Source organism: Chionomys nivalis, chromosome 2 (genome assembly GCF_950005125.1).
Source record: "Chionomys nivalis chromosome 2, mChiNiv1.1, whole genome shotgun sequence".
NCBI classification, from domain to species: Eukaryota; Metazoa; Chordata; class Mammalia; order Rodentia; family Cricetidae; genus Chionomys; species Chionomys nivalis.
The window spans coordinates 134,343,682-134,370,634 of record NC_080087.1 but is presented as its reverse complement, the minus strand read 5'-3'; the positions used below and the strand labels follow the sequence as shown (position 1 = coordinate 134,370,634).

Below are 26,953 nucleotides of genomic sequence, written 5' to 3'. Positions count from 1 at the left end.
GGTCTCTCATCCCTTGGAGAAGCCCGTTAACCCTCTCAGCAGTCAAGAGCTGCCTGTAGTTCCTTATCTGCTGATTCTGCCATTTGTTACAGTCTTGGTTTTGCAGCCCTTTCTAGAGGAGATGGGTTTACAGTAAACTTCTTGATATTCTGGCCCTCGCAATCCTCCTGCTTTCGGTCCCTTGATGGTCCCTGATTCATAGATGGACCATGCTGTAGATCAGACGCTGGGTCTGGCTCCCCACGGTTTGCTAATCTCTGCATTGTGTCCAGTTGTGATTCTCTGACAGTCTCCATCTGCTGTCCAGAGAGGCATCTTTGGGAAGGGAGAATAAGATCTAGAATGCAGTTAGGAAGAAAGCTGGTCTAGCAAGTGGTTGGTAAACTCTCTTCCAAGGTCCATGACATCACTACCCCCGGGAAGCTGCCTATGTTTCTAGGGCCAGGCCTGATTTCTCTCCTGGGCAACCAGGAGTTTTAAGTTGCTTTTTCTTATCTTTGCTGTGTAGTTTTTAGAGCTCTTAAGAGTTCCTTGTGTTTGAATGGTTTGTTTTGCTTCTAGCTCTATGAGTAGCTGTGGTAGGCTGTGTTTATACAATCTCACAGTATTTTACTTGATGTTCGTGAAATGAATTTGCTCCACCAACCAGGATTGCTCATATTGTTATTAGTAAAAGTAATTCATTATCTGAAATCAACTATTAGTCTTCTTAGATCTGATCTCTAATGTCACAGTCATAGGTACTCCCTAAATACAAACCACATCTCCCTACTAAATCATCATTCCTTGTCTCGGTTTCTGGTCTGTAAGATAGAAATAATAGAACTGGGACTGCGGTTTTGTTGGAAGAGTGATTGCCTAACATGCACGAAGCTCTGCGTTCAATCAGCCCCCAGGATTCCATAAGCCAGGAGTGGTGGTTCACACCTGTAGTCGTAACTCTACCTGAGAGGTGGAGCCAGGAGGAGCAGAAGTTCAGCATTGTCCTCCTCAACTGCACAGCTGAGTTCAAGGCTAGTCTTCAGATTGTAACAACAATTGGGATTTTTGTATTACTGTTTTTAACATTAATATTAGATAACATATAAAATCTTAGAGCAACATTTGGGTCAGAGTGAGCCTAACATTTGATTCTGTTGCCACTATTATTTTTTTTGTTACAGGTTTATTATCCCTGTACAAAATTCTTGGGGTCAGAAGAATTTAAAGATTTTTTTTTTAATTTAAATTTTGGAATATTTATGTAGGTAATACTGATTGAATATGCCAAAATAAAAAAAAAATTAAAAACCAGTATTCTTCAAAATCCCAATCTCTGGAGCTTTATATTAATGTTCAAACAGTTTCAGATTTTGGAGAATTTTGGATTTGAAGATTTTTAGACTAGGTCAGATCTCCTTGTATGGTTTCCATTATTGTCATTACTTTCAGTAAGGTGTTTCAATTTGGCATAAGGAAGGTAAATTCACATCTCTCCAGTGATAACTTTGGCAATAGAAAGTGATGTTGCCATAGCCAATGCTCATTCATTCACTGTATTCCTTTCAAGTCATTATTTAATAGGTGCCAATCAGTCTGCATGAAATCAGTTACTTTCTTCTGAAAAGGTGATCGATCACTCTTTATCAGGTGACCATGTGGATTCTCTCCAACTTTATAATTTTCAGCCACATGGCCACAGTTACTGTTCATATAAAATCTTTATTAATGAGTAGTGTAATATAAAGTATTCAGTCTAGAGCATTTCCCAGGGCACTCACCTTTTAGAAGCTGGTATGTTTGTTCTTACATCTAGTCATGATGGATGGAATGTTCCTGCTTTATTTGGCTTTTTTTTTAAACATTAGTTTTGAGAAATGTTCCCCGGAATCTTATTGAAATGTCACATCATATGGTATCCAATTGTTTGCTTTGTTTATTTATTTGTTTGTTTGATTTTGATTTTTGACTTCAGGAGAAAATTATTTAAGCTTTTTCCAGTTATAGGCAATTGAGAGAAATATCATGAATGACTTTTAAAAATATGTTTATTATGAGTATAATTTTCAAAACAGCCCCTCTTGTGTCTTATTGTTGTCGTTAGTAGGTGAAGTAACTATAGAACAACTAGCTCACTAGAGACCCAGTCTACCTCTGCCACTCTGGGCTGCAAATCCATGAACTCAAGCATTGCGTGTGTACCTTCTGAGTCCTTGATGCGATATCGGGCTACAGAACCTACGCAGGGCTACCTATGATGACAGCTACAGCTGGAGCCTGTTCAAATCAAACTCAGGATATAAAGTGAGCCTGGAGTCAGAGGGTCAGGGAGCCTCATGAAAGGGTGGAGCCTGCAGAGCACCTCCTCATCTGGGCCAGAAAGTTGGCTGCTGTGCTCTTCGGTGGGTCTTGTGCAGGTACCCACAGCACTGAGTTCTAGAGTGCAGTCGCTGTGCCATGTCCAGAAGAAGGCATCTCACGGCGCTCCTCTGCATCACCAGCCTAGCATCCTTCCTGCCTCCCACTACCTGACACTCCCTGGTAAAGATGTCCAGTGTAGGTCTTCCTATTTATTCTCAACACTTTGACCGAGTCTTCATTGACGGATTCCCCGGGGAAGGGTGGTAGAGTGAGAAGCTTCTGAGATGGAGGTTGAGGGCAGCTTTCACTGAGGAACGTGGGAGTCATTCTCTTTCTTGGGTGCGCCACTGGCATCTGTGGATGGTTCCACACCCATATACAAGGAACCAACAGTAATTTGATTTAGTGGCTTACCAGAAAGGAAAGACAGACAGACAAACAGACATGAAGTTTGGAGAAGAGAAGGTTGATGGAGATATGGGGTGGTTAGAGTGGAGAAATGGAGATGAATATGATCATATTGTACTTTATAAATATATGCTATTCTAAAGAATAAAATATTTTTTAAATATTCATATGCTTAAAAAAGAGGATAAAAATAACCTTTGTCGTGTGGAATGCACAGCTGTTGGGGGAAGCTGGCAGGTTATACTTGTTTTAGACGGTGCAGATGATGGGAAATGCTTAAACTAGAAGCCACTTGCAGCTATTGCTGTATTGCCATCCTCATGTAGAAGGAAAGCCCTAACAGACCCTATAGTTTGGCTTAACAATACAACTTTGGGCTCACTTCTTTGCAGGTAGCACAGAAGTAAATTGTTTGTGGAGTCAATGTCAAAATGACTACGCCTGCACAGCCATTGCCTCAACCTTTGTTACCGCTCAGGGCAGCTATTGCAATAATTTGCCGCCTCCCTCTCCAATGTGACTCTCTTCTTATTACCTAATTGAGGCTACAGATAAGAACTAAGTAGAAGGTTCTAGTCTGCATTAGCTAACAATTCTTTCAAAACCTTGAAATAGACAAGGTCCAGGTTTGAACACTGGCTTTTTACCTTGCTGCCCGTTCATTGTTACCAAACACCTTTGAAATATCTCCTTCATATGGAAAATGACCTTTGCGATCACAAAGATTCTGTGAAGGTTAACTAAGGTACACTATAGGCAGCTGACTTAGTACATTGCTAAATGAGAGGTTGAATAATTACTAATTGCTATTGCAAGTGTCCTCATCATTATAACACATTCATTGTAACTCTGTGTTATAACAAACAAGACAGAATCCTCCAAAGCATTTCTGGCACCCAATACAGGTCTTAGAATATAATAGGGGCATATTTGTTAACTGATTTACTGGATGGATAAAACAATTCAATGAATCATCAGCATAGCTATGACTTTAAAAGCTGGTAAAGGGTATTCTCTAAATAGTCTTATAACATGTATGTCTAGTGAATCACCAGTCCTCTGACTTTGATCATGAAATACAATAAGTGAAGGGTTTCACTTAGATAGTTTTCCTCAAACACTGAGAGCATCTCTTTCAACAACAAGCACTATGTACAGAAGACCTTTCCTTCTCCATGATTCCCTTGGCATTTTGGACCTCACCTTGTTGCTCAGCTCTATTTCTCCCAAGTTAACTTCCTTTGACTTGCCAGTTTCTCCACCTTCTTGCCTTCCTTGTCCCTGAAAGTCATCCAAAGGAAAAGTGATTTGAAGAGATACTCAAAGTATCTTCATGTGACCCTGGCAGTTTCATGCTTCGTTTATCAGTAAGTGCTTATGCCTATGTTCCCTCGACACATGATTGCTGAAACAATTCATTAATTGGTCTCAAATACCAAACTCTCCCTCATCTTCTATCTTGTTAGTTGTTCCTATATATAACTACCTGGTAATTCTGGTCATTCCTTTTAAACCACCGCTATTATCACAGTTTACCCCAATACCAGTACCTTTGGTGCCCACTTTCTATAAAATCAATTATGAACCTTTCACTGGGAACTTGCCTGTGCTGCTACCCAGCTGCTGGAGATACGAAACTGGTGCTAAGACACACCCTTCCAAACACTGCCTGTTCTTATGTCTGCCCCTAAGCAACCAGTTATATGGCTGCCAGTGTTAGGACCCCTTACCCCATCCCATCTCCTTCCCTGGAACCTTACTCAAGAAACTGTACATGAGCAGTTAAGACCCTAGTGTTTCCCTTAGATGCTGAAAAGAAAAACACCCTAATATCCGCACTCATAAATCAGTGTCTGAAAGACTGAGAGGATATCCTGCTTGATCCAAAACTAGATGAGTTCAGCTAACAGCAAAATCAGAACCAGTTTCTCATCCTCAAAGGTGAGCTAGAAACTCATATTAAAAGATAGAACCAACAACTTAACTCTAGGTCCCAGTTTCCAGTGCATATATATAAGCAAGATGGAGATCTAAGATATCCCCAAAGATTATCAGTCTTATAGCAATGGTCCTAAGGGTGAACAACTTATACAAATCTCAAGACACAGAATTTAAAATATTTATTTTTACTCACATGTATGTACATCTGTCTGCATATATATATAGAAGACCATTTAACAAAAGTAAGGGAAGAGGAGGCTATAGAGGAAAAAGAGGCACAAAGAACAAAAAATACACAGGACCAGGGGTGGGAAAAACTTCTCATAACATATAATAGTTAAAACATTAAGTATATTGAATTACAATAACAAAAGTAACAACAAGAAGAAGACATCAAAGGCTACAAAAGAGAAGTCATGGGTCACTTGTAAAGGCAATTCCTTTAGAATGTTAACTCTTTTCTCAATGAAAATGTCTGCAGGCAGAGACTGCTCATTTGTTCCCAGACACCCTGACCTGAAAAACCACACAGAAACTGTATTAATTACAACACTGCTTAGTCAATAGCTTAGGCTTCTTATTAACTAACTCTTGCATCTTAAATTAATCCATTCTTATTATTTTATATTTTACCACGAGGCTGTGGTTTACTGGTAAGGTTTCAGAGTGTCTGTTTCCTTCAGCAGCTACATGGCGCCTCCCTGACTCTGCCTTCTTTTCTCCTCTGTCACTGCTTGGAATTTCTGGCTTGCTCTATTCTGCACTGTCATAGGCCCAGAAAAGCTTCCTTATTCATTAACCAATAAAAGCAACACATATACAGAAGGACTTCCCACACCAGATGTTAATACCAGGAGAGCTTAGAACACTGTACAAGTCCTAAATGACTATAAATACTAACATAGACAGCTATGCCTGGTCAGCCTATCTGCCATAGTTGAAGGAGAAAGAAAATGTCTGTGATATAAACAGATAAAAGGAATTCTCTGAACCTGAACAACTGGACCCCAAATACAAATTGCACTCTGGGGTGTATCTAAAAAACATTAGCAGCATGTTTCACATCTTTGTAAAAGTTTCAATTTTGAGATAGGTATTGAGGTATTTTGAGATAAATAAGAGTGTATGTACTCCTTGCTGTATCTATATCCCATGAAGTGCATACATATAGACATTTCTACACAACAAGCAAGTACTTATAGGATGGTGGTGATTCTCATTTCACAATCAATAAAACATGTTAACATATCTATGTGGCATCATATTGCACATGCCTTTCTTTGCATGCAGAAAAACCTTAGGGATAAATTTTTTATAAACTTAGGGCATGATCTATATAAAGATTTGAACGTCATCTTTTTTAAACAGATCTAAGTTTCTGTGATTGTATGCATGCTTATTACATTTTATAAAATTAATCATTCACTGTGTGTTTTTTTTTACCCTATGGTGATAACCTTTTTTGAGTATTCTAAAAGTTGTCAAGAATCTTAGTTAGAGAATTATGACTGTTGTGTATAAAAAAAATTGGAAGTTTACCTTGATTAAAAAAAAAGTTTACTCTAAAATGTAAAAAGGGGAACTTCATATAGAAATTAATTTTAAAACCTAAACTTTTAGTAGTTTTGAATAAGAAAGAAAAAAGTATAAGATTGACTTTGTTGATTTCAGAAACACGAGATTTGGTGTTTTACATCAAATTTATTATGGTTTACAAAAAAATTTTGAGTAGATTTAAAGAAATATTTATAGAATATAAAAAAGTAATTTTCCATCGAAGCCAATATCTATAAAAGCTACATATGAGCTGAAATCTTGCAGTCTGCCCTAGACTAAACACTAATATTTTATATCTTCTATATTAAGTGTGGGTGATATTCACAGGTATAGATATGCTTGATATATTTTTCAGGAGAGCCTTGTGTTGGTCGGCAAAATTCTAAGAATTTTAAAGGGAAAGGTAACATGTTTTACTGGATTTTATAAGAGCTTAGTCACAGTTTTTAAGATTTTTAAATTGGAATCTTTGGAGTTGATCTTCTTTTGATCCTTATAACTGTAAATCTAGTATTATATATGGATCATCAAAACCCATACAAGTTTCTGTGCCCACCAAGAGTTTTGTGTTCGGACCTGCAGTGCACATCAGTGCCCATCCAGATGCACCTTTGTTCATAGCTGTGCTCACTCACATAGAAACAAGTCCTTTGTTCTCTGTCATCATGCTTAGGTATGTTTGCTTTGTGATTTGCTTGCAGGCCTCTTATGTAGCCTGCTTGACTGAACAAGTTGAATGTCCTGGCAGTATCTGAGTGAAGATGATTTGAAATCTATTATCAGTTTTGAAATTGCATCTTCTTCCCGAAATGCTAGAAACTATCTTGCTTTTATTTTATCTTGTTATTATTATTGTTTTTTAGTTCTTATTGATAATAGGGTTTCAAGGAAATGAATTAACAATAAGCCTGGTCTGCTGACTAGCATATACTTAATGTATTTACTTTAGATTGCTGATAATTTTAAAAAATATTTCATGCAGGGTGGACTCATCAGACACTTTGTTTTCTTAATACTGTTCTCAACTTTCCAGCAAGGAGCCAAATTTTTACCATTTTCAATTTGGAGCAGAAAAGTAGCCGAGGCGGCAGTGGCTTCTAATTTGACATCTAGTTTCAGGTCATTTTCATGTGAATGGAAAATAATAGAAATGTGTTTAGAATTTTCATAAATGGATGCTTGCTTCAACTTTCTCATTCTCCTCTGGCAATTTTGTCTTCTCTCTCTGGGATTACAGGAGCCAATAATTGTTCACAGTTATTATTTTTCATCTTTACGGAAACTTGCTAGCCCTGGTCCCTGTGACCTGGAAACTTCCAGCGCAGTCCACATTTCAGTCACGCACGCTCCCTGTTAGTGTTTCTCGCTCATCCTTGCCTAAGCTGAGGGAGGTTAGGCAGGTCAGACTTTCTATAATACGTTTTCTCTGTTTCTTTGCAACTTCTCTTCTGCCTTAAAGATATAAATAAATAAACCAGGAGGTGAAAACTTGGAATTGTTCCATTGAGTAAAACTGATGCAAGCTTTGATTTCTATTGCTTTGAACATGCCCAGCTGTGTTGCCAACTGTGGCTTCCTTGCCATTTATAAACTGTGATTCAGTGCATTTTTTCATAAATAATTTTATTTCCTTTTTTAAATCTTTTCTGGGGAAAAATTCTACTTCAAGCCTAAGCATGGATATACTTATTTCTGTGTGTTTATGGTCTGTACAGTCATTTTCAAGAAAGTCTCCTCAGGGAGAGATTTCTTTCTGTGCACCTCTTTTTATCTCTGTTGATTTGTGCAGATTAAGTGGGAAACTATTTTAGTGGTGAGTTATTTCTCAACTTTCTTTCTGCAAAGAAGATTCAGATAAGAAATCAGAGTCTTTTAACATGCTTGTTTTGTGGATCCTCAAGCACATCAGCACAGCCTGCTCTCCTGTCTCAGCATGGATGTGAAGTCACAGAAGTTGATATGGTCAGGGAAGAGCTTTGTGGGTGGGTTAGTGGACCGCATCTGCTGTTAGCTAAAACTCATGTGTGTTCCTGTTTTGCTCTGCCCCAGTGACATGACAAGAGCGGTGGAGATTTCTGGGGAAGGAGACCCCCTGGGGATACATGTGGTGCCCTTCTTTTCATCCCTGAGTGGACGGTAAGGTGTTTTCCTTGTCTCTGAAGCTCACGCTAACGAAAAGCCTGATGAACACCTTTTCCAGGAGAGAGTTAAGTGGCAATCTCTTATTGGAGGGACTCCTTAAGCAATACTTTGCTTGGCCTCATGCTTTAGAAACAGACTAAAATCATTTATTTCTAGGATGCAGAGAAAAAAGTCATGCCAATTTCTCCACTTACAATTAATTATGAAGCACTTCCTTGGAGCATCCTTGAGTGCCGCAGCGTAAACAAGCTCCTTGGCAAAGATTTTAACATATTGTTAGACAAATGTCACAGCTGAGTGGGGTATTCTTTACTATAATAAAATAGTCTTCAATGAGTGAAGATAGCAATTCTAAATTCTTCATATATACGATGAAGAATGATAAGCATTCACAGTCTAGTAGCTTTATTGGCTGCACACACATGTACTGATTTAGTTATAGAAATGTACCATTCTGTTAGTTTTGTTTTTCTAAAATACAGTTAAGACCACTAAAGGCAATTAATTACATCCTTTTAGAATTTTAAAGACATTTTCTGATAAATTCATACTGACAAATGTTGATTTAGTTTGTGTCAATGCTTCTTGAATATAAAAATCTGTTCAGCTGATGGAAATGAAATGGGTGCTGCAAAGCTGCCGTTACTGCTAGGGCGATGCCTTGATGGACCTTCTGGTTGGTGCGTGCCAACTTTGACAAGGTGGTTGCTATAGCACCCCCTTGATCCTAAGAAGAGTTCCCAGAAATCTTAAGGAAAATCGGCCTTTTACTCACAGGGTATGATTATAACCAATTGCCTAAATCCCCTTTCTTAAATGGGTCATTGAAAAGTAAGAACATTTTATTTTATTCCAATATATTAAGGGCCAGAAAAGCCCAGTGATCATTTTTTTCCCCTCACAGTCACCAAAACTGAGATCTCTGACTTGTCATCATTCCCTGTCTCTTTCTAGAAACACAATTTTCCTGAAGGTTATATAGTATTAATTTACTGGCTCTGGATATTTACTCAATTCAGCTGGCCATATCGAAGGAGAAGCGGCTGTAGGCATGATATTTGGGTTGGCATCATCCTTAGCAGGTAGCCATCTGCTCCTGTAATTGCAAAGTCACCACCTTAGCTTCCTCCCATATAACATCTGATGCCAAGCTCTTGCTGGAATGAGCCGTTGTCTCTAAAAGGAAATGAAGCGGAAAGCCAGTGGCTCTTACTGTCTGGTTTCCGATGTGTGTTAATAAGTGTGTTTATATATTATGGGTTATGGCAGAGGACAGACCTGAGTTGTTTTTGACAGACAAGGTGAGTATTTATTCAGTTCCCAGGAGAAATCCTAATGGCTTTTGGCAGAAGTGTACTGATAGAGCTCTCTGAAATACCAGAGTGGTTAAATTGCCAGGCCCTTTAGTTTAATAAACCTGGAATAGAACATAGAATCTTTGCAATTCCCCCAAATGAAAAAAAAATATCCACAGTGACACTCACCATCCTTCATCTTCAATAGTTGAGAAAACAAGCTGGCCCTCTAGATGAGAAATCCCCTCCTCTCGCTTCCGATGAGGGGAACAAACAGGATTTATTGATCCCTGCCTTCTTTGGGGTTCTGACTCCTGGCACATGTTGTCCTCACATAACCTCCAGCTAGCCCTGAAACTCATCTGTAATGAAAACCTCCTTCACCTCAATGTTATGAGGTTTAAATGACATTAAAAGTGTGATAGCACCTTGTAAACCCCACCACCTATGAAACGCAGAGATTGTCAGTGAAATGTTTTGTATAAAGAGAAACAGTCTGATTCCCAAATGAGGATTCATTATAAGTTCATGGTCAACTCTACAGTAACATGAAGAAATGGTTCTATTATATTTTGGGGTATCCACTACTGTTTTAGAAAGGAAATTTAATTAAAAATCGTATGGAAATGGAGACATGAGCCAATAAAAGTTAAGAAGTAATGAGCACAGGCTGAAACAGCACACTTAACTCAACCCATGTGTCTTGATGGAACTCTAGAGAACGTGTCACAAGAGTGTCTGTCTTCATGCTGCCATCTGGCTTCACTGCATGAGCGCAGGGGTTTGCTTAGGTTGCAGTGGTATGCTTAGCTCTTAATTTCCTTCCATTTATTAGTTTGTTTCATTATTTAAAATTAGAATTTACATTTAATGCCTTATTAAGACTACTGTAATTGGCCTTGCTTCCAGTGTTTTGTTTTTCATTAAGTGAGAAACTTACTCTAAGAACATCTGAGTAACACCTGGAGGCCACTTCACCAGCTGAAGTCCCCATGAATTCATTACATTTCCCATAGTATGGGAAAACTGAATACCGCTTCTGTTGAGGGCTATTGGCTTTCCCAGTTTTGTTTGTTTTGATTTTGTTTTAGTAAAGAAAATAAACACAAAACACTAAGTCCTTACAGACAAATAAAAAAATCACAATGTTAATTTTATTTTTAAATGTCAGTTAAACTTAAAAAATTAAAGCAGTAATTTTTTCACTAAAAATAGGTGATGTACTTCCATTTCATAATAAAAATAGCTAACCAGATAAAGGGGAGGGAGAGGACATGATTCCCAATGTGAGAAAAGGAGTTTGAGTGACAGGCGGTGAGCTGGCAGGATAGTACAGCCAATGGATTCAGTGAGAACACAGGGCTGGCACAAGGGTCAGACACTAGAGTCTAAGTGATGATTACATGAGGGAGAAACACTTGTTGCTCCTCAGCCTGCTGGGGGATTGAACTTTGAGCATCCGTTAGCACTACAGATGAACCAGTTGTCTTACCCTATGATTGCCCCACAGTCTTAATTGTTAACTCCGGTAAGTTCTTATCTCAAATAGGGCAGCTGTCACCCTTCCAGGAGGCAAAAGTAGATACTGTTTTATAAGCTTTCTTACAGTAGTAGAGATGACATCATACTGTAGGGAATTTGTCCCTTTCGGATAATAGGGAGGACAGGATGCATTTGTTGCTGAGGACCAAACTAATGAAATCAGTCAGCTTTACATTTTACCAAAATTGCCTCTGACACAGGTTTTACAGTTGGGCTTATTCCGTCAATAAATTTTTCACGGCAAGTTAGGTTATTTAGATCAGCGAGGTTCACGTAGCATGCTCCAGCTGTAATATGCTAGCTAAATTGCAACCCGGTGGCCCGAAAGAATTAATTCATCTCCAAAATGTGAAATTAAATCCTAGGGAGTAACATTACATGACTGATGATGTACTGAATTAAATTAAAGGAAGACTTGAATGCTTGTTTAAAAAAATCACTTACATAAACTAGTTTATAACCACACGTGAGCCTCCTAATGGGTCATGTTAGGGGGAAGCCACTGTAAACAAAAATCTAAACTGTGGACTATCAGAGAGCAGTTTAATTTCAGAGAAAACACAATCTTGATCTAATTCTCCCTTCTTCATGTCAAATAGTCTCACATTAATATTGTTCTGGGAAAGGAAGGTGCTGTAATGTGTCTGCTTCATTTAGTAAAGTTCTAGAGCTGGGGAATGAAGCTGAGACCCTGTCCACACTGGCCAGGATGTCATCAGCAGCAAAAGCACACTCTTCATTACATTTCTGAAGGAGAGCCTGAGTACCATTGTGGGCACCTTGCCCGTTGACACCTTGAGATGGTCTGAGCTCATTAAGTGCACTGAAACCAGAGGCAGAGGCTTAATTTTGTGGCCACTCCAGACAGAGAAGTACTTTCTCCTGGGCTTTCATTACAGGCTGCCCTTTTTGCATGGGTGACCTTATTATTCACACATAAAATATGCTCATATTTTATTTAGATTTGAAATTTAACACACAAAGCTCCCACTCAAAAGAGAGTGACTAAATCGAATGGTAAGGGGACAGAGAACATGGAGGCAGTAGTTCTCCATACCCAGGGAGGCAGTAGTTCTCCATACCCAGCCATATCTCTGGAGACCCATCACTCTTAGTGTGACACTCAGTGAGGCCTGTGTCGTGCCACAAAGATAAAGGACATTGCCCAAGTGAGAAATGGCTAAAATCAGTAGAGGCTCCATTTCTTGAGGTAGATTTATTTTTGCTTTATACAAGAATGATAAAGATTGCATGTGTGAACACACATATGCACATGTGCACTTCTAGCCTGCATGTGAATTCTAGAGTCTATGTCCACAAAATTCTCATCCATAGCAGTTTTGACTTGCTGTAGGCTGAAGATACCAATAAAATATTTTACCCATACTGAGTACATACAGGTGTTTTAATGTTATTATCCCCCTATACGTTACATTAGCTATTTACATAGCATTTACATTGGATTGGATTTTGGGGGTAATTTAGAGATAACTGAAATGTACAGAGGTGTGCAAATACTAAGTCATTTTTCATAAAGGATTTGAGCTTCCACAGAATTTGGTACCCAAAAGGGATCCTGACAACCTCCACGGATGTGGGAGAATTATATAGGAAATCATTTGCTATCATTTCCTTTGTATTTTCCTTCATTTTCAATCCCCTCCCTCTCTGACTCTGAACTAAATGTCCAAATCTCTAGGAGCCCCTGGGTATCCGCTCTGACTCTGAGGTTGGCTGTGGTCACCTGCTTCATCAGGTTAGACTCACTGTCTGATACATGAAGATCCCTCCAGATGGTGTGGGCCTCCCACCCAGTGTTAGTTTGTAAACCCTAGGATGGCTCCATATTGTGCCCATGTTTGGAACTTTTACTTTACCTTATTTACATAGGTCTGGTCCTCCAACTTTACTTCCTTTCCTCCAGCCTGAGGATGGAGAAAACACCTGACATGGACTTGATTCAAAGGCACAAATGAATGGGATGGATATGCCTTCTGAATAATAGGGTCTGAACTGAAATGTTTGTTTACTTTTTAATATGCAAACTATTGTAACATGTAATATGATGGCAAAACATGTTGAGAATATGTAATTCTCTCACATCACCAGTACCAAATTTCTACCTCGCCATTCAGGCAGACTTCCTTTTAGTCAGCAGTGACATCTCGCCTGAAGTTGCCAGTCCTGGGTGGAATGGTCTCTACTGATTTTCCTAGATCATGGAAAACATAGAAATGTGTTGGTATTTATAATATGAATATTTGCACCAGGTAGAGGTGTGTGTGTGTGTGCGTGTATGTGTTTATGCCTCTCTCCCCTCTTATTCTGTGTGTGTGTGTGTGTGTATGTGTGTGTGATTATGTGTGAATTTGAAAGATGAAACATTTGGCCAAATAGAAGCATAATCTATTTAGTAAACAGAAACCAATACTTATTTCTGAATAGCTATGGAGAAGAAATAATGAGCACATTTGTACTTTTTTGTCAGGGTTTTTTGTCCTGCCTGGTTCCTGCAATCATTAAGTTCCCCCCCATCTAAAAAGAAATCAGACATTGGTCTACAGTAGTTATAAACTGATTGGCCCATTAGCTCAGGCTTCCTATTAACTCTTATAACATATATTAGCCCATATTTCTTATCTGTGTTAGCCACATGACTCAGTACCTTTTTAGGCCAGGAAGTCACATCTTGCTTCTTCTGTGGTGGGGTCACAAATGCAGAGGAATGGGCTTCCTTCTTCCCAGAATCCTCCTGTTCTCATTGACCCACCTCTACTTCCTGTCTGGTTGCCCCGCCTATACTTGGCTACTGGCCAATTAGCATTTATTTAAAATATAATTGACAGAAACAGACCATGGTCCCACACTAGTACTCAGAAGTTTTATTTCAACCTAAATGTTTCTAGGATCCTAGGACTCTTCATCCGAGGCATTGAAGAACACAGCAGATGCAAGCAGGAGGGACTGTTCCAGGAGAATGAATGCATCGTAAAAATCAACAACGTGGAACTCCTGGATAAAACTTTTGCTCAGTAAGCATTTTTTTCATTATTTATCTACTTTATTGGTCTCTCGAATATTTATAATCATTGTTGAGCTCATAATGGCCAAAATCATAGATGTAACGTCAAGCCAGTTCCCTTTAAGTAACCCATGACCATACATTTTTGAATGCATTTTATGTCTTAGATGGCCAACACATGTGCCCAATGTCTGTCTGTAGGAGGTTGAGACACAGAATACAGTGAGCCTTCCTGCCTGTCTTTCTGAGCATCCACGAATGAAGGAGTTTGTTTTTCGTGGGCTATGGATCAGTTAGAATGGGGTTTACTGGCTCTTTTCACAGACAATTAATTCATCTTATTAATTAATATCCTCGATGTCAGTTTTCCTAAACTGTAAAATCTGTGGGTGATGCCTATGAGGACTCAATGAATAATAGAAACAAATTATAAAAATTAAATTTAAAATGCTCTACCTAAAAAGTTATCTTTCTGAATGTGAAAACTATCCAAGGAATACCTGTTTCTATGCACAAATTAGAACATGTAGACTCCAGCTGCAACTAGCTGTACATATCTACATATACACACACACACACACACACACATATATATATATATATTGATATGCCTTGATATTTTAGGGCCTCTAAGTTAAGCAAATAAGTAGTAATAATCTTCATTAATAATCAGTATCCTGTCTTACTTCTGAGCCAAACTGCTCATAACACAGCTTCTCTCTGGCCGTTAATTGTCAATGGTGGGTGGTGGTAACTGCTATTCAGAGGCATGTAACACTGGCTGCTGCTTAGCGGTAGAATGAAATGATGTTTTTCTAAAACAATTCGTTACATTCAACTATTATAGGACAGAATTATGTTTCTCACATATTTTGCCTACCGTTTTGCAAAGACTAAGGAGCTCAATGATCCCTGTTTTACCATAGTGGAAACTGAGTCATAAAACTCCAACTTAGAGTCCAATAGAAATAATCTATTAACAATGTGATTTTAAAAAGGACTTAAATATGTGCTTAAGTAATCAATTCTGGCTAGATTTTCATATTTAGAAACCCTTGAAAGATGAGCATTGCCAGTTAAGTTCTTTAGTGGCTCTGAGCTTCCACTTGAATTTGTTGAATGCGGGTGAGTTATATTTGTTTTATATGGCTGTTAAGAAGAATAAGGTAGAGAACTATACACAGTCATCACGCATGTGTAGCTCGTGTGGAGGAGGCACCTTGGTGGGCGGGTGGTAAACAGAGTCATGCTGCAGCGATAATCCCGCCACCTCCTATCCTTACTGACAAGGCTGCCTTGTCAGTCCCACACCTGAGCACCCCAGCAAGCCGTGCGCCAGAACACAGTGCCATTCTCCGCTCATTCACTCCTTCAAGGGCCCAGGATGTCTTCCGCCAGGCGATGAAATCCCCCAGTGTGGTCCTCCACGTGCTTCTGCCTCAAAACCGTGAGCAGTATGAAAAGTCAGTCATTGGACCGCTGAACATCTTTGGCAACAATGATGGGACTTCGAGAGCAAAGGTTCCACCTCCTGCCCGTGGGAAAGCGGCATTGCAGGCAACAAATCTCGCTGGAACTCACAGTCCTGAAGCAGATGAGACGATTTCCCTGCAGCAAAGCAAGAGCCCCCGAGTTCCAAGACTAGGAAGAAAACCTTCATCTCCCTCACTATCCCCTCTCATGGGGTTTGGCAGCAAGAAAAATGCAAAAAAAATTAAGATTGACCTAAAGAAAGGTAATTATTAAATTGTGCTTAATAGCATTCTATTATTGTACTGTGTAAAACTGGTTAAGAGAAATTCATTAAGGTTAATGTAGTTAATTCTCTTTTTCTTTAATTGTATCATAGAATAGATTTGAGTGTATACTTGGATAACTTAATTTTTTTAAAACTGTGCTACTTTCTTCTTTTCTTCTGCAAAGTTTTGATTATGTGGAACAAAGAAAAGTGAGGACTGGGGAGGATCAGTGCAGACTTGAGAAAAGCCGAGCAGCGTCTGTGACAGCTCAATCCTGAGTAGGCCCAGGAGGTTAATTGCCTTCATTTTGAGCATAGTTAGTGTTTTGGTTTTTTTTTTTTTAAAAAAAAGCATCCTTTAGGCCAGTTCAGTAATAGGGCCTCTGGCTCTACACAATGGTTTTTTATATCAGTGAAAGGTTTAATTTTCAAAAAGACAATAGATAATGATTATTAATTTTAGATTCAACATTACATTTCTTCAAGATAGTCCAAATTCAGAGCTGCACGCAGCCTTTCTTAATCTTTTTCAACTTTTTGTTCATTTCCAGCACAGAGCAATTATCCCAGAGCACAGGTGTACATGCGTATTAACACAGCATTACATACATTACATACATACATTACACAGCATTGCATACATGCCCATATACCCATGGCCTGTTGTGTCCCCGCTCATTCCCTGCTTATTCCTTACCTTCCACCTGATATTTCCATTGTCACTTTGTAAAATCCTGTGGTTTTCAAGCCAATTCAAAGACTTGAATAGGGTTTTCTTCACAAATTAATAATTTATTGACCACCAGGAAACCTTTAAATATTATTTGTGAATTTCAAAAGCAACACGTATCTTTCATTAGGATATAGAAATTATTCTGAAAAGATTTCTTGATCAAAATTTTATTCACTTATAAATATCTGACCTTGGGAATAAAGTGAGTTGAAAAGAAGACACAGAGGTCAATATGCTTATATTTAAATGCATTCCAAATAAATCATGTCCAAATGCATTATTGTATACCAGTTACCCAGCCATGATAGGTGCTTTGAGATAAGAGCGAGGAATCAGTCACAGAGTCCTGAAATGACATTCTGAAGAAGAAAGCAGATCAACAAGGGGGGATTGCCTCTGTTAACTGTGAAATTATAATAGGCATGCCTTAATAGATAAATGGTTGTAGGAAGAAAGAAAGAAAAATTACACTTTTTGCTGAGGTTTTTCAGCCGGGGCAAATTGCATACTGGAAATGTCCTTGATTGAAATTAGAATTTTAAGTAGATGAGGATATTTGATAATGGCAGGATCTGAACTGAAGAAGGAGAAGCATAGCAAAGTTTGAATATTCATAATTACATTCAGGAAAAAGAGAGAAACATGGAGACACAGAAAGAGATGGAGAGGTGAAAGGAGAGAGGGCAAATGAACCAAACAGATGCTAGCTGTGGTCTATAAAGTGATGATAATGATTGATAATGAAGCAAGGAGCTGATAGAGGCAATGGTGACAAGAGGGGACCTGGCCCTGTACAGGTCGTTGGCATTACCTGTGTTTATGTGGGAGGACAATGCTGTGTGTTCTCGGGTGACAGACATAGTATGATGAGAGAGAAATGAATGTTCAAGATTATTAGAGAACTAATTTTTAAAAATGAAATTAGAAAGTAACAAATGTTAATAAAAGATAAATCCAAGTAAAGAAAAAATTCCTGGTGACAATCATGGAAGTATCTGTCAGCTTCCTAATACTATAAGAAGGGATATGAAACAGGAGAGAATTTGGGCTCACAATTTTCAAAGTTTCAGTCCAGGGCTAATTAGCAACTTACTTTGGGACCTATAGCAAAGCAATGGAGCATGATGGGAATGTAGGGTAGAGCAAGAATCTTACTTTCTCGCAGCCCCGAAGCAAAGAAAGAGAAACATGAGGGCCAAGGGGTGGCATCTCTCCTTCATGTCATGCCTGGAATGACCTAATCCCCCTTCTACTATGCCCCATGCCCTAAAGGCCCTACTACATCCCAATGTGTCACAGGCTGGAGGCATGGGTCTTTGTGGGGTTCTTGTCCAAACCACAGCAGTACTTTATTCATGGTAGAAGCTACAAGAAACACTAATCATTGAGTACAGATTATTTACAGTTAAGAAATCCACATATATCTTTAATCACAGTAGAAGAGAGAGAGAAGTTAGAGATTTAAGACAACTGGGAAGGGACAGCAAAACTCTTGGAGACCATACAGTGGCTACAGCAGTAAAGCAATCAGGACACATGCAGAGGGTTGAGCCACAAATTACTCAGTTGATTGAGAGACCCACAAAACCCCAACAGAAGGAATCATCTGCTTGGGAGGAAAGATGGAGTCAGGAGGTAGATTACTGAGGAACTGATACTCTGGACATGTGGATGGCATGCCTTGTCTTCTAAATCCCGAATAAACAAAGTGTTGTTATATATTGCATCCTAACTTCACTTTGATGCTTTCATTGGTTCAGAATTGTAACCTTTACTTAAAACAGGAAGAGCAAAGCCTGTGTAAAATCTCTGAGAATGTAAATAAAACTTGGTCTGCTTGAAAGTAAACTAGGTGGAGTTTGCTAAAGGAGCGAATATCATGTGACCCATGTTTAAGGGGACAGAGTTTACTAAATGAGTGACTGTCATGTGATCCATGCTTAAGGGGACAGAGTTTACTAACTGAGTGAATGTCACGTGACCCATGCTTAAGGGGACAGAGTTTACTAAATGAGTGAATGTCACGTGAACCATGCTTAAAGTGACAATACATCTTTCTGGTATTGTATACTAGGCCCTGAAGGACTTGGTTTCACTGTGGTAACCAGAGATTCTTCTATACATGGTCCTGGTCCCATTTTTGTAAAAAACATCTTACCAAAGGGAGCAGCAATAAAGGACGGACGCCTACAACCAGGGGACAGAGTTTTGGAGGTAGGTTGAAGTTAATGTATCCAGGCAAATATTTCTTTATATTTAACTAAATAAATATATAGATATATATAGCAGTCACTTGTTGTCTCTTGTTGGTCCCAGTACCCTCCCAAACTATAATATCTGCATGCTATATATCTTCTGCTCTGGAACATCAAAGAGAATAGGCAGGAACCAGAAACCTCTGCAGGTCTGAGCGTGAATCTGGGACATCTGAGAGAGTAATCCTGAGCCAGGTCCTCTGTGGGTTTGGGCACACCCAAGCCTGGGAACTCCAAGGGAGTAGACTGGAGCCAGAGACCTTTGCAGGACCAACTCCAATCCAGGGACTTCTGCAGGAGGGGATCCAGACCAGGATTTACAGAAACAGGTCAAAGCCAGTAATCTAGGCCAAAGTAGGAAGCAGAGCAAAGCCTGGGAGCACTAAGCAATCTTCAGGAACACAGGGTAACTAGAACCATGGCACTGACTGTACCACGAGGAACAATTATCTGTGCTTTGGATTCACTGGCACCTAGCAGAATAATCAACAGAATAACAGACAGCCCCAACCACACCTATTAGAAGAAAAGATAAGTAAAAGAGGTAAGAACACACGAAACACCACAAAGAGCAACACAATACCAGTAAAACCTAAAGACCCTATAACAGCAAAACGTGAATAACCAAATATAGATGAAACAGAAGAAAATGATCTAAAAAAATAAGTTCAGGAGAATGTTTGAAACTCTTAAAGAGGAAATGAGAATTCCCTCAAAGAAATGGAGGAAAAGACGAACAAAAAATTGGAAGACATCAGCAAATCCCTTAAAGAAAACCAAGAAAAAACAATCAAACATATGAAAGAAACCATTCAAGACTTGGAAAACTGAAATAGAGACAATAAAGAAAACACAGATGATGAAATTATAGAAACAGAAATCATGAGAAAAAGATCAGGAACCACAGACTCAAGAATGAACCACAGAATACAAGAGATGGAAGAAAGAATCTCAAGTGCTGAAGATACAATAGAGGAAATAGACTCATCAGACAAAGGAAACATTAAATCTAACAAAAGCTTAACCCAAAATATCAGGATATATGGGACACCATGAAAAGGTTAAATCATAGAACAGAAGGAGTCAAAGTTCAACTCAAAAATACAGAAAATATATTTAACAAAATCATAGAAAACTTTCCCAACTTAAAGAAAGATATGCCTATGAATATACAAGAAGTTTACAGAACACCAAATAGACTGGATCAAAAAAAAAAGTCCCCTTGCCACATAATAATCAAAACACCAAACATATAGAGTAAAGAAAGAATATTAAGAGCTACAAAGGAAAAAGGCCAAGTAACATATAAGGCAGACCTATCAGAATTACACCTGACTTCACATTGGAGAGAATGAAAGTTATAAGGTCGTGGTTAAGCATTGCGCAGACATTAAGAGACTACAAATGTCAGCCCATACCACCATACCCAGCTAAACTTTCAATCACCATAGAAGGATAAAACCAGATTTAACCAATACCTAGCCAAAAAACCAGCCCTACAGAAAATACTAGAAGGAAAACTCCAACCCAAGGAAGTTGGCTACACAAACAAAAACACAGACAATTGATGGTCTCATAGCACCAAATCCCAAAGAAGGAAAAATGCACAAATTAACATCACCAACAATGAAAACTAAATTAACAGGAGATAACAATAACTGGTCCCTTAATATTAATTTTAATATCCCTTAATATAAGTGGATTCAACTCACCTTTAAAAAGGCACAGGCTAAGAGATTGGATACGAAAGCAGAATCCATCCTTCTTCTTCTGCATACAAGAAACACATCTTAACCTCAAAGACAGACATCATCTCAGAGTAAAGGTTTGAGAAAAAATATTAGAATCAAATGGACCTAAGAAACAAGTGGATGTAGCTATCCTAATATCTAACAAAATAGACTTCAAGCTAAAATCAGTCAAAAGAGACAAAGAAAGTCATTTCATATTAGTCACAGGAAAAATCCATCAAGAGGAAATCTCAGTACTAAACATCTCTACCCCAAAGACAAGGGCACTGTTGTATGTAAAAAAAAAAAATACTTCTATATCTTAAATCATACATTAAACTTCCCACACACTTCAACTCTCCCCTCTCACCACTGGACAGGTGAGTCAGACAAAAAAAAATGAACAGAGAAATAAGGGAACTAACAGATGTTATGACTCAAATGAACTTAACAGACATCTATTGAATATTCTATCCAAATGGAAAAGAATATACCTTCTTCTCAGCACCTCATGGAACCTTCTAAAACATTACCCACATACTCAGTAACAAAACAAACCTCAACAAATACAAAAATATTGGAATAACCCCATGTATCTAATCAGATCACCATGGTTTAAAACTAGAAGTCAGCAGCAATACTAATTCCAGAAAGTCCACAAACACATGGAAACTAAACAATGCTCACCTGAATCATCAAAGGGTAGAGGAAGAAATAAAGGGAGAAATTAAACACTTCCTAAAATTCAATGAAAATGACCACACAACATACCCAAATTTGTGGGACACAATGAAAGCAATGTTAAGAGGAAAGTTCATAGCACTAAATGCCTACATAAAGAAACTAGAAAAATCCCACACTAGTGAATTAACAAAACATTTGAAAACTCTAGAACAAAAAGAAGCAAACTCACTCAGGAGAACTAGATAGCAGGAAATAATCAAATTGAGAGCTGAAATCAACAAAATAGAAATAAGGAAAACAATACAAAGAATCAATGAGACAAAGAGTTGGTTCTTTGAGAAAATCAACAAAATAGATAAATCTTTATCCAAACTAACCAAAAGGCAGAGAGAAAATATCCACGTTAACAAAATCAGGAATGAAAAGGGGGACATAATATACATGAAGGAAATACAGAGAATCATTAGGTCATATTTTAAAAATCTATACTCCACAAAATCAGAAAACTTAAAGAAAATGGACAACTTTCTGGAAAATATCACTAATATTAAATCAAGACCAGATAAGAAATTTTAACAGACCTATAACTGCTGAAGAAATAGAAACAGTCATCAAAAGTCTCCCAACAAAAAAAAAAATCCCAGGACCAGATGGTTTCAGTTCAGAATTCTACAAGATTTTCAAAGAAGAACTAATACCAATACTCCTCAAATTATTCCACACAATAGAAACAGAAGGAACGTTGCCAAACTCTTTTTATGACACTACAATTACACTGATACCCAAACCACAGAAAAACATTACTAAGAAAGAGAATTACAGACCAATCTCACTCATGAACATTGATGCAGAAATAATAAAAGTACTGGCAAATTGAATCCAAGAACAAATCACAATCATCATCCACCATGATCAAGTTGGCTTCATCCCAGAGATGTAGGGATGGTTCAACATACAGAAATCTGTCAACTTATTTCACCATATGGTCATTTCATTAGATGTCAAAAAAGCTTTCAACAAAATACAACATTCCTTCATGAAAAAGGTCTTGGAGAGAGCAGGGAAATAAGGAACATACCTAAACATAATAAAGGCAATATAGAGCACTCCAATAACCAACATCAAACTAAATGGAGAGAAACTCCAGTGATCCCACTAAAGTTAAGAACAAGACAAGGTTGTCCACTCTCACCATACCTATTCATATAGTTTTTGAGGTCCTCGCTAGAGCAATAAGACAACAAAAGGAGATCAAGGAGATAAAAATCAGAAGAGAATAAGTCAAACTCCCAATATTTGCTGATGATATGATAGTTTACATAAGTGACCCCAGAAATTCTACCAAGGAATTTCTACAACTCAAAAACACTTTCACTACTGTAGCAGGATACAAGATTAACTCAAAAAAAAAAATTAGTAGGCCTCTTGTACACAGATGATAAAAGGGCTGGGAAAGAAATCAAAGAAACAACACCCTTCACAGTAGCCACAAATAGCATAAAATATCTCAGAGTAACTCTAACCAAACAAGTGGAAGACTTATATGACAGGAACTTTAAATCTTTGAAGAAAGAATTTGAAGAAGACACCAAAAAGTGAAAAGATCTCCCATACTCTTGGGTAGGTAGAATTAACATAAATAACATAGTAAAAATGGCTATCTTAACAAAAGCAATCTACAGATTCAATGCAATACCCATCAAAATCCCAGCAAAATTCTTAACAGACCTTGAAAGAACAGTACTCAACTTCATATGGAAAAGCAAAACACCCAAGGTAGGCAAAAGAATGCTGTACAATAAAAGAAGACATCACAATCCCTGATTTTAAACTCTACTACAGAGCTATAGTACTGAAAACAGCCTGGTGTTGGCATAAAAATAGACAAGAAGACCAATGGAACCGAGTCAAAGACCTGGATATTAATCCACACACATTTGAACACCTGATTTTTGACAAAGAAGCAAAAAATATCAAATGGAAAAAAGAAAGCATATTTAACAAATGGTGCTGGATATCAACATTTAGAAGAATGAAAATAGACCCATATCTATCACCATGCATAAAACTCAATCCAAATGGATCAAAGACCTCAACATAAAGCCAGCCACACTGAATGAACCTTACAGAAGGGAAAGTGGAAAGTACACGTGAAAGCATTGGCACAGGAGATCACTTCCTAAATATAACCCCAGCAACACAGACACTGAGAGAAACAATTAATAAATGGGACCTCCTGAAACTGAAAAGAACATGGTAAACAAGACAAAACGACAGCCTACAGAATGGGAAAAGATCTTCACTAACCCCACATCAGACAGAGGTCTGTTCTCCAAACTGTACGAAGAACTCAGGAAATTGATCATCAAAATAACAATTAATCCAATAAAAAAAATGGAGTACAGATCTAAACAGAGAACTCTCAACAGAGGACTCTAGAATGGCTGAAAGACACTTAAGGAAATGTTCAACATCCTTAGTCATCAGAGAAATGCAAATGAAAACAACTCTGGGATTCCATTTTACCCCTGTAAGAATGGCCAAGATCAAAAACACTGATGACAACTTATGCTGGAGAGGATGTGCGGTAAAGGAAACACTCCTCCTGCATTGCTGGTGGGACTGCAAGCTGGTAAAGCACCTTTGGATGTCAGTGTGATGATTTCTCAAAAAATTAGGAAATAACCTTCCTCAGGACCCAGTAATACTACTTTTGGGTATATATCCAAAGGATGCTCAGTCGTGCCAGGGTGCCATGTGCTCAGCCATGTTCATAGCGGTATTGTTTATCATGGCCAGACCTGGAAACAACCTAAATGCCCCTCGACAGAAAAATGGATAAGGAAAATGTGGTACATTTACACAATGGAGTACTACACAGCACAAAAAAAATAATGACATCTTGAATTTTGCAGGCAAATTGATGGAGCTAGAAAACATCATTTTGAGTGAGGTAACGCAGGCAGGCACAGAAAGACAAATATCATATGTACTCACTCATAGGTGGTTTTTAAACATAAAGCAAATAAAACCAGTCTACAAACCACAATCTCAGAGAATTTAGACAACAATGAAGACACTAAGAGAGACATATATAGATCTAATCTAAATGGGAAGTAGAAAAAACAAGCTCTTTTGAGTGAATTGGGAGCATGGGGATCTTGGGGGAGGTTTGAAGGGGAGGGGAGAGGCAGGGAGGGGAGCAGAGAAAAATGTAGAGCTCAATAAAAATCAATAAAAAGTTTATTATTAAGTATGTTTTGGAAACATTTTGGCAGTCCATGTAGTTCTACAGCAGGAAGGATGCTCCACCTGACACATGGAGCTCTGAGGCTGATGTCAGTAACCTCTGATAACCTGTTGATAAGACTTTTCTAGACAAAAGGAACATTTGGGATTACACCAAAATACATGTACTTCTAAAGTAATTTTCCATAAGAAATTACTTCTTATGGAAAATCCACTTCTGCATGGTATATTGCAATCTATTGCATACCTATTTAATGAATTAATGTCTGACATTTCTCAGTCTGATTTTCCCCTTGTAAATGTAATGACTTAGGAAAAAAATTTCCAGTATAAAATAATTTATTGATTGACTTTGTCTAAGTATCAAAATTATGATGCCCATTTTTATTGAAAAAAAATATATACATATATATATATATATATATATATATATATATATATATATATATATATATATTTGGCCATATGGTTAGTATCATCCTTTCAGAGCTTCATGGAATTCATAAACCCATTTGTTGCATATAATTCACAAAACAAAGAATTAAAAAAAATACCTAGGAGCTGTGCATGGTGGTACATGCCTATAATCCCAGCATTCATTAGCTTTGTCAGAAAGATCTGAGTTCAAAGACAGCCTTGACTTTACAGCAATGCATTGCTGGCCAACTCAGCAAGACCTGTCACAAATAAAAGGACCAGGGGAGGTGATAGGAAATGTTCTAACTGTTGATATGTATATGGTTCTCCTCACTAGGTAAATGGCAGAGATGTCACAGGAAGAACTCAGGAAGAGCTAGTAGCCATGCTGAGGAGCACCAAGCAGGGAGAAACAGTATCCCTGGTTGTTGCCCGCCAAGAAGGGAGTTTCCTGCCCCGAGAGCTGGTAATATTCAAACCTCTGTCTCCCTGAACTTTCAGAGCTGTGATTAGCATCCATGTGGATCTCACACTAGCTGAGTACTGATTATTAGTATCCATGTGGAACTCCCACTAGCCGAGTACTGATGGTTAGCATCCATGTGGATCTCACACTAGCTGAGTACTGATGATTAGTATCCATGTGGAACTCCCACTAGCTGAGTACTGATGGTTAGCATCCATGTGGAACGCACACTAGCTGAGTACTGGTTAGCATCCATGTGGAACGCACACTAGCTGAGTACTGGTTAGCATCCATGTGGAACTCCCACTAGCTGAGTACTGATGCTAAATTTAGACTGTGTTCAGAGCAAATGTTTGGCATGCATATGTTATCCCATTGGATCTGATTTGGAGTACCAGACTTGTAGGACTACTGAAGAACTGGAGGGGTGGGGGGCAGTATATGTACACAGCACAAACTCAAATAGATTTTGATAACAAATAGCTTTGCAAGCAAGTCAGTAAAATATATATTTGAGTTAAAATTGTGAACTAGATGAGCAACATAGTTCATAGGTCTCCTTTAATGAGTATTCTAAATACCAGCTTAATGGGAGACATGGATAACTAGGGAAGCTGGATGAGGAATGTGCAAATAATGTACTATTGTGACATTTTTCTCTAAGAATACAATTGTTGTAAAATTAAAATTTAACAAGTACGTAAAAGAAATAACTTCAAAAGAGGTAACCATATGGGCACTAGGCCTTTTATGCTAGCCTATAGACCCTGTTCTTCTATATAGGGTAACTCCATGTAAAGTTTATATGCATATATCTTAAGAAGCTTCTACATTAGTGGGTTTCCATATGATCCTATTCTTCCTCCTCAACCCTCTAAACCCACCTAGTTTAACCTTTCCACCTTCATTATTTCTTCCAGGACCATTTATACCCTATATTATATCTCCCTTCCCTTGAAATCTCCCTTGATGACACACACATGCCACTTTGTGGTTCTTCAATACCTTCTTGACTTCTGTGGGTTATATAAAGAAAGCATACAAAACTGAATCTAGCATCTACATATGAGAGTAAACATGTGACATTTGACTTTCTGGATCACCTCACTCAGGATGATGGTGTGTGATGTTTTTATTTACTCATAAGTTTTATTCATTTACCTGTAAATTTTGTAATTTTGATTTTTTTAACAGATGAACAATATCCCATTGTATAAGTCACCACATGTTCATTATCTAGTCAATGGTTGATGAACATCTACGCTGTTTACATGTACTGGATATTGTGAATAGAGTAGCAATTAACACACATGAGCAGGCATCTCTCTAGTAGGATATAGGGTCTTTTGGGTATATGCCCAAGAGTAATATAGCTGGGTCATGTGACAGATATGTGTCTGTCTTTTAAAGAAACCTCCACACTGAATGCAGCAG

The 26,953-nt window shown here is 38.2% G+C and overlaps 1 protein-coding gene across 1 annotated transcript in view; it reads left to right on the top strand.

The window, feature by feature from the left end:
- The window catches only part of Pard3b (par-3 family cell polarity regulator beta), a 1,010,698-nt gene that overhangs the window by 502,939 nt on the left and 480,806 nt on the right, over positions 1 to 26,953 (top strand). The window contains exons 6-10 of the mRNA XM_057761958.1: positions 8,296 to 8,382; positions 14,132 to 14,257; positions 15,624 to 15,982; positions 18,793 to 18,932; positions 25,391 to 25,519. Coding sequence (XP_057617941.1) covers positions 8,296 to 8,382; positions 14,132 to 14,257; positions 15,624 to 15,982; positions 18,793 to 18,932; positions 25,391 to 25,519 — 841 coding nt within the window. The remainder of the gene's footprint in view (positions 1 to 8,295; positions 8,383 to 14,131; positions 14,258 to 15,623; positions 15,983 to 18,792; positions 18,933 to 25,390; positions 25,520 to 26,953) is intronic.